At 53.5% G+C, this 8,664-nt stretch overlaps 1 protein-coding gene across 1 annotated transcript in view; it reads right to left on the bottom strand.

Annotated features, from left to right (window-relative positions):
* Positions 1–1,858: 1,858 nt before the first annotated feature.
* LOC104521871 (sodium-dependent proline transporter) overlaps positions 1,859–8,664 on the bottom strand; it is a gene marked incomplete at its 5' end in the record, with an annotated part of 7,316 nt that continues 510 nt past the window's right edge. The window contains 14 exon segments of the mRNA XM_010163991.1: positions 1,859–1,958; positions 1,960–2,048; positions 2,949–3,116; positions 3,339–3,439; positions 3,817–3,916; positions 4,272–4,403; positions 4,486–4,598; positions 4,979–5,103; positions 5,668–5,771; positions 5,885–6,019; positions 6,313–6,451; positions 6,979–7,213; positions 7,786–7,917; positions 8,619–8,664. The exon segment at positions 8,619–8,664 is cut by the window's right edge and continues 33 nt beyond it. Coding sequence (XP_010162293.1) covers positions 1,859–1,958; positions 1,960–2,048; positions 2,949–3,116; positions 3,339–3,439; positions 3,817–3,916; positions 4,272–4,403; positions 4,486–4,598; positions 4,979–5,103; positions 5,668–5,771; positions 5,885–6,019; positions 6,313–6,451; positions 6,979–7,213; positions 7,786–7,917; positions 8,619–8,664 — 1,719 coding nt within the window.

Genomic DNA, 8,664 nt, shown 5'->3' with positions numbered 1-8,664 from the left:
GCTGGTCTCTAATGATTAACCCGGGGGCTAGTGGCCAGAGGTGCTTTGCAGCACAGTTGTGCTGCCAGAGCCCGATGCACCCCGAGAAGCTGGGGCTGGGGGACCCTCAGCTTCGTCACAGGCTGTGGTAACAATGGGGTATGGTGAGGAGGACATGGAAAGCCATTGGTGGTCCTGCAGGGAAAAGGAAGGGTAGAGCTGGTTGAGGAGCTCAGCATCTCCAGGTGTGCAGAGGTGGGTGGGCAGGAGGAGAAGGTGTCAGAGCTGATCCTACGCTCTCAGAGGGGTGAAGACAATAATTAAATCTCCTTCACCATAGGGAAGGGTTGTTAAGGAAAACTTGTGCCAGGATTCACCCTGGAGACTCAGCCATGGTGCATGGACTCAGGGCTGCATGGCCCAGGGGGTTAATAGCCCAGTGCACCAGGGTCACATGCATAATCCAGACATAAACCCTAATTTTTCTGTTTATCCTGGGTTATTGGCTTTTACCTGACCAGGACAGAGATCTTCAGGACAAAGCCCCCCATCCCTGGAAGCCTCCCTAGATGCACTCTTCTTGCCTTCTGAGGACCCCCCAGATGACCCAGGCAGAGGCTGTGTCACGCATCGCTTTTTAATGGCCAACCAACAGTACATGGGAGAAGGCACACACGACACCAGGGTGATGGGGACTGGCAGTGTCGGGTCCAAACAGCCCCATCCAGGAGCTTATCAGCACCCCAAGGGCAGCAGCATCAGCAGGAGATGGGGTCTCTGGGACATAGGCCCTGGGCTGAGCTACCCCAAAATCTCACTCAGGCACTGAAACCCAGCCCTTCACATCTCCCCAGGAAAAACAGCACCCAGGGCTAGGGACAGCCCTTGGATCCCCCTTGGGCATGGACACGGGTCCTCCTTTGGCACTGGGTCCAGCTGAGACCTGTCCCTGACCTCCTGCACACTTGGGGAACAGGTCACACAACCTCTTCCTTCAGCTCACCCCAGCCCTGCCAGGCACCATGGGGAAGAGCTGCCCTGACCCACCAAGGTCCCTGGGGGATCTACAAGCTTGGAAAGGCCCAAACTGGTGTGTTTATAAATTTCTTTTCTTTTCTTTTCTTTTCTTTTCTTTTCTTTTCTTTTCTTTTCTTTTCTTTTCTTTTCTTTTCTTTTCTTTTCTTTTCTTTTCTTTTCTTTTCTTTTCTTTTCTTTTCTTTTCTTTTCTTTTCTTTTCTTTTCCTTTCTCTTCTCTTCTCTTCTCTTCTCTTCTCTTCTCTTCTCTTCTCTTCTCTTCTCAATTTATTTATACTGCTCATTTATTAGGTCAAATTTCTTTAGCAGGACACTAATTTGTGCAGGTTTTGTTTTGCTGGAGTACCTCCAGGTGAGCAGAGCACAGTGGCCCACACCATCCTCAGGGCATGGATGATATTACAGTCCTTTCTCACATGTGTTTGTGGGTTATTGGAGTTAAATGCACACGAGCAGAGAACAGATCAACGCAGGGGACCTCCTCCTCCTCCTCTCAACCTCCTCAGCCTGAGCATCCCGGCATGGGGAGGGCAGGGTAGGGGGCTGAGGGTGGGAACAGAGCAGCCCGGACACTTGCACCAGACACCGTCACATGAACACATGGACTTGTCACACAGCTTGCCACACTGAACAGAAACATCTGGGGAGCACTGGGATGGGCAGCAGCTCCGTCCTGGCAGGACCAGGGCAGTGGTGAGGAGGCTGGCAGGGTGAGCAGCTCACTACTGCTCCCGAAAAGACCTGCTCCCGAAAAGCCCCCCCCTGAGCCATCCTGAAGTGCCACAGTGCAACCTGTGCAAATTGAGGGGTGAGACCCCCTCAGCCCGTGGGGTGCTGGGTCCCCTCACATCATGGACTCCTCCTCTTCCTCCATCTCCCTGTCCACCTCAATGGCCGTGTTCTCGTAGCTGGTGATGCCCCCGTATTTCCGCATGTGGACCATTCCCAGCCAGGCTCGCCACATACATGCCAGTCCGGTTCTCCTCCAGCGATGGGCCCCAGTCCATGGTGGGCCTGCTGGCTTGTTGGACTCGCTGCGAGGAGACAGGAGGAAGAAGCACCCTGAACCCCTCTGCCCCCCGGCCAGCCCCCCCACCCAGCAGCCCACCCAGCCCTCGCAGGGAATGGTGTGCGCTGCCAGTCTTGAGGGCCTGGAAGAAACCCCAATGAGGATGGGATGGGGCTAAAAGCTTGTCCTGAAGGTTTTTGGGAAGGTAGCTCTGTATGAGTGTCCTGCTGTGGACTGGGGAGGGCTTATGGTCTGTGGGTGCTGGTGGTGAGGGCTTGTGGGAGCTGGGAGCTATCGTAGGGCTGTGTCCCTGTGGTGTGGGGTTAGAGTCACCCAGGTAAGGAGTTAACCTCAGCCAGGGTGGTTCCTGGCCATTCCACCTGCCATGCCAGCTTGTGGCCAGTAAGTGCTGCCTGGGGAGGGCAGCAGGATCTGCTGCCTCTGCTGTTAACAGCCTGGGGAGAGCAGCAAAGCCCAGTCAGAGCTGGCAAGACTGTCAGCAGCCAGCAGCTCCATAACCTGCTCCAAGGAGAAACCTCTCAGCAGAGGGATCCCACCCGCTGCCTGGCAGCTGCCCTCCTTGCTCTCTCATTGCTCCTGCAAAATGGGTGCAAACTCCCACGTGTCCATGCCCACCCCACACTAGGGACCATGTACTTCCCCACAGGATAAGGGGCAACAGGCTTATTTTGGAGGGGGGACGTCCACAGAGCTACCACTTGGGAAGCAGTGCCTGCCTGGATGGAAATGCCCTGGGACACATCATGTCTCACACCCCATGGGCAGCAAGGAGGGATGGGGACACAGAACTCCAGGAGAGAAGGTGCAGAAATTGCAGGAAGATGCAGGCTCAGCAAGGGATCATGGTCACCCAGGCACATTTCTGGGGTGTTCCTCAGCAATGTCAGGCCCCAACATCTCCTACCTCCCACAGTGTCCCTTCTTCTTGGAGCACTGCCATCATCATGCCCATGGGAATCATCAGGCAGGAGAGGACTCCCATGAGGATGCCCAAGACCTCAGCCCAGGAGGGGAAGCTGTAGCTGCCATACTTGGAGGGCTGGTACTTGATGATGTTGTACACCAGCAGAGCCTGCGGGATGGGAAGAAGATGAAGACAGCCCAGAGCCCTTCAAAGGTCTCATGCTTAGAAAAGGCCTGGAGACTTCCTAGCAGAACCAGAATGGTCCCTGGGGAAGGCAGAGACCAGCAGGAGACACCAGCAGAGTGACTTGTCACTAGGGGAGGTCACCCAGGGATGCTGGCACTGCTGCAGCTCTCCAGCACCATCCAGCACCTCAAACTGAGCAGTTACCATCATCGTTGCCGGGGACAGGACCATCCAACAGGCTCTGAAGTAAGGCCCTGGTTTGAAGCCCAGCATCATGTGGACATCTCGGCAGAACCTCTTCATGCCTGGAAGAGGGAGAGGCAGAGGGACTCAGAAGCTGTGATGACTCCTCCAGAGTGCCTGTACCAGGCTGCCCTGCATAGATCAAAAGCAATGGCTACATCCTCTACAGCAAAGAACCATCTCCCCTCCTAGTTGGGAGATGTAGGAATGGGAAACCAGCTGGTGCTGTCTGAGGGAATGGGAAACCAGCTGGTGCTGTCTCTACACCTCTAATATCTCTGGAGAAGTGAATCCATTGATGGCCAAGAAGAAACAAGTGGTTGGAGCAGGGGTGTTTCATGCTCCATTGCAAGGTTGCTGTCTCCCTTATCCTCTAAACCCCTCTCTCATACAGACAGCCCACCCTTCCCCGTGTCCCTGTGGGGACAGACCCCCTTACCATAGACACGTGTCACCACGAGGCAGGTAGTGATCACCACCACCATGAGACCAAAGCCAGCGCTGTAGTCATCCAGTAGGACCAGCCAGTACATCCCACCCTGTGGAGGCAAAGCACAGTGGCCAGCACCTCTGGGACCATCGTCCCAGTAAAACCCTACCCATATCCTCCTGCTTTTGGAGACACATCCCCTTAGTCCTTTTGGGGGCACTGAGGTCAGAAACCCTCAGGAGACATCACTTTCCTTCTGGGGTTGGTGTGGGGACAGAAATAACCCTGTGTCACTCCCCTTGGACCTCACATCCTCAGGAAGCCCAGGCTCATTGATTTTCTCTTTTCCACCTTGTTGGCTGATGTGAATACAAGTGTCTCTGCAAACTCATCCCCTGCCCTAAGCTCTCTCTCAAATGAGGCCCCAGCTGGTCCCCACAACTCATCCAGCCCCACACCCTTACCTCTGTTGTGAGGATGAGCCCCATCAGGAAGAGAGCGATGCAGATGACAGCTGAGAAAGAGGCTTTCTTTGGCCGCAGGTAGTAGGGAAATTCATCTGTCACCGCTGTAACGATGGTCTCCATAAAGGCAAACTGCACGTGGAGGAGAAGAGGGTCCCCTGAGCCCCCTGGGCTGCCTGGACACTGTGGGTTGCTCAGTGGGTTCTGTCCTTACCTGGCTGTCCAGGCCCAAGGTTAACAGCATGAAGAAGAACAGGAAAGACCAGAATGGAGAAAGGGGAAGCATTGTCATGGCCTGGGGGTACACCACAAAAGCCAGGCCAGGACCTAGGGAAGGCAAAGGACAGCAGGGTGAAAAGGGGGTGACAGCGCTGGGCACAGGGGGATGGAGAAGAGAGAACCCAGCAGAGAGGCACTATGGCAGGAAGCTGCTGGGGCTCTTGTAAGATGGGCAGGGGGAGTTCTGCAGCAGAGGGTGGAGAGGTGCAGGAGAACCAGCCTGCTCCTTGCTCAGACCTTTACTAGACATTGCTTGGTGTTGCTCAATGTTTGTATGGCAGGAACCAGTGTCCTCCCTTCCCTCACACTGGTCACCTGAGCATACATCTTCATCCCTCATGCTGACACCCTTGAATACCTTCTATCTGGATGCTCCTCAGTGCACCGAGGCAGAGGAGGTAGGAGAAAGGGTCTTTGTTTGGCCTCACCTGCTTTTGCCACCTGGTTAACAGGGACCCCAAGCTCCTGGGACATGTATCCCAAAACGGAGAAGATGGCAAAACCTGCCAGGATGCTGGTGATGGCATTGCCCAGGGTCACTATGAAGGTGTCCCTGCGGAGGAAAAAGAAGATGGTCTGAACATCACTGCTCCTTAGCATGCACAGCAGTGAGTGGTGGCTTTGCCAGCCCTGGGTGGTAAGGTGACCCAGTGCGATTCTTCTCCAAGGTCTTTCATGTTATGTACTTTCCAGATGCAAAAGGACCATATATCTACTGATGTGGGTTATTCTGGGGTTCCTCCCAGGCTTGCTTTCCCCTGTGGAGGGGATCAGCCCAAATGTCCAACACCCAGACTCCCCTCTCTTCTGATAACCTGCAATGGAGGACAGGACATGCATAACCAGCTTCAAATATCCTCAGCCTTCAGCACCTACAGCCCAAAACTTCTGAGAAAATTGCTATGCCTTGATGTTTAGGAGAATTTTCTTCCACAGATCCCTTTATTCCTCTTTAGCCTGTGCAAGCTGCCAGGTATCTGTAAGGTGCTTGGGCAAGGAGCAGAGCTGGGTGACCTTGTGCTGCACTGTGTGCTTTGGCTGACTTTGAACCCACCAGCTGAGGTTTTCATGCCTCCCCTCAACCCACAATTTTTAGGACAAAGCAGCTGGCTCCCACCTGTAGATATTCTGATGGAAGGTGTTGTATGAGGCGAAGGTGAGGAGGCCCCCAAAGCCTACCCCAAGGGAGTAGAAAATCTGCAGGGCTGCCTCGATCCACACCTGGGGGAAAGAAACAGGTCTGAGGAGAGCAGGGGTTCAGAAACCTCCCCTTGAGGAAGAGGGAGCTGGAAATAAGTTTATGTCTTGAACAAATTGCACAAGATCCTACTCACCTTGGAAGACAGCAAGTGATCAAACTGGGGTGTGAGGTAAAACTGGATCCCCTTCCAGGCCCCCTCCAGGGTCACACCACGAATGAGCAGCATCACCAGGATGAGGTATGGGAAGGTGGCGGTGAAGTACACGACCTGTGGGAGAGCAGAGCCAGCTGGGAGAGCCGGAGCGAGAGCACAGAATGAGCAATGCCTCCCAGCCCTGTCCCCAGGGTGGGACATGGCATCATCCTGCAGCACTGGGGTCCTTGGGATGCAGCAGGGCCAGTGGTGTCAGCTGATGGTGTCTGGGTGTATGAGCCATCCCTGAAGTGTCCTGTGTCCAGCTGATGATGTTTATGGGTCTCACTTTCCCAGACGTGCAGAGAATCGCAGGCACTGGTGAGTGTCACTGTAGATCCCCCCAGAAGAGATGGTCCAGCTCTTACCTTGCCAGAGGATTTGACTCCCTTTAGGATGCACAGATAGACGATAGTCCAAGAAAGGAGCAGGCACAGACACAAGTTCCAGCGGATCCTCCCGGGATCCCCAATCCCAGAGCTCCCTTGGATGTGCAGGACGTACCGGCTAGGGAGAAAGGAGACCTGCTAGTGAGAGGCCATGGGACCTTCTTCCAGAGACCCTCACTGAACCTAGCAATGCCTCTGCTGCAAAAAATAACCTTGTCAAAAATCCCAGCAACGAGGGAGCGACAAGGCGCTGGCAGCTATTTGCCAGGGAAAGGGGAGCAGTTGGTGTGACTTCTCCACCATGTATTAAGGAGCCAAGAGGAGATGCCTGGTGGCTTGAGAGCAAATTCCCAGGTGGTCCGGACATGGGAGGCAACTCAGTCTAACACATCTCCAGGCCAGCAAAGCAGTGCTAGATCATGGACAACTGTCACATCCCAGGAACCTGATCCCAACATCTAAACCAAGATGTTGCCCACAGTTGAGCACTAGAACCCATCACTGCACCCACAACGCCCACCATGAGTGCCCACCATACCATCAAACATGCAGCACAGACCCTTCATCCCCCATCTCATCCCTATTTTATCCCCATGGTTGGATGCCAACCATGTCCCCATGGCCAGATCGGGCTGACCTCTTTACCTCCAGTACTCCTCGCTGGGGCTGACGGTGTTGGTGATGTTGACGGGGAAGGTGGTGTTCCCCGCCTTGATGACATGGTGGTCCAGGCACAGGTCAGTGTTCCACCAGTTGCCGCAGTGCTGCCAGGGCAAGTCGCTTGTGAGGGATGCAAAGAGGTAGAAGAGAACATAAGCAATGATCATATTGTAGTAAATGGCCACCAGGGAGACGATGAGGATCGTGCCCATGCCAACGCCTGGAGGAAGGAGAGGGTAAAGAAGGAATGAGCCATCTCTCCAGAGAAGAGCACATCCAAAACCTGGGTCAGACACTGGATCTCAGCAGCTGAATGTTTAAGAGTCAGAGGTTCACCTGATGTTGGGACCCTCTTATTGCCATTACACCGTTCGGACATGCCTTCTCTGAATTGATGAGCTATTGCAATCATACAATGATTTTACTCCAACTTAATGTTGAAAGTAAAAGTATTTTATTTGATCTTTTTTTCAACACTTCTTACCTTTGTCTTTAACAGTTATCACTTAGCTTTGGTGCTGTATTTTGTACACTAGCTGCCTTAATGATTTTCATACAATTTCTAGAGCAGGTCAGGACACGCAGAGCCTCCAAAGACTGATAGATCTCATACACATCTTGCAGCTACTAAAACATCTAACCCAGATGTACAGTCTGCTCCATCTTCCCTCAGGATTTAACCCTTGATTCTAACAAGAGCCTGGAGGATCATGGGATGCTGCTGCTGGTCCATGTCCTCATCAAGCAGCTCTTCCAGAGGCCCCGCAGAAGCTCTGGACTTCACTCACGCACCTTTAAAGAGAGGGCTTATCTTCCAAACAGCGAGTGGCCCCAGGCTGGAGAACTGGCCAAGTGACAGCTCCATGAAGAAGATGGGGATCCCACAGATGGCCAGCATGATGAAGTAAGGAACCAAGAAAGCTCCTGAAAGAAGTGAGGAAAAAAAAAAACCCTAAAAATAACACAGAGCAAACACCTAAAGTCCATCTGTGACAGGGAATAAAGTTCTTCCAGCATCTGTGGCCCTGAGGGATCTACACCAAAATCTAGGGGACAGGAAGGGGTGGCAGCTCACCATTAGTGCAGGAGGAAGGGGCTGTGATTCACCCAGTGCTGTGCTTCCCCCTGCCCCTGATTATCTTTTCTCCTTGAACTTTTCACAAACACAGCGTGAAATTCTACAGTTATTGTTGCATGTGACAAGCAATTACTTTAGGAGTAGTTGACCAAGCTGGGTACTTTGCACCATCACACTGGGCTCTTGCATTGCAAAAGGCTCACCCTCCTCCTTCAATAGCTAGGAAGCATTTGCTGACCCTGCTGAGTCCTGGAGGACACCAGGCCAAGAAGCTATTGGGAACCAAGAAGGATGCTTAGGTGGTATTCAGTCCAGCACGGAGCTGGGGATGTCTCCAAGGCCATGAGTGCAGCGATGAGGGTGAGTCCCTTCCACACATGGATGTAGGTGGTTAATGCCCTACAGCAAGCATGGGGGCAGGAGGAGACTTCACCCCACAACAACTTCCTGGTCCCAAGAAGGGGAAGGGGCATCTCTTCAGGGACACATCCCACCAGCCCAGCTCAGTGAGGGGCAGATGTGGCCACTCCAAAGGACGCCCAAGTACCTCCTCCATTGGTGTACGCCCTGTAGGGGAACCTCCAGACATTTCC

Source organism: Antrostomus carolinensis, unplaced genomic scaffold (genome assembly GCF_000700745.2).
Source record: "Antrostomus carolinensis isolate BGI_N321 unplaced genomic scaffold, ASM70074v2 scaffold28932, whole genome shotgun sequence".
Lineage (NCBI taxonomy): Eukaryota > Metazoa > Chordata > Aves > Caprimulgiformes > Caprimulgidae > Antrostomus > Antrostomus carolinensis.
Note: the sequence above shows the minus strand (reverse complement) of the source record. Positions and strands in the feature narration are given on the sequence as shown.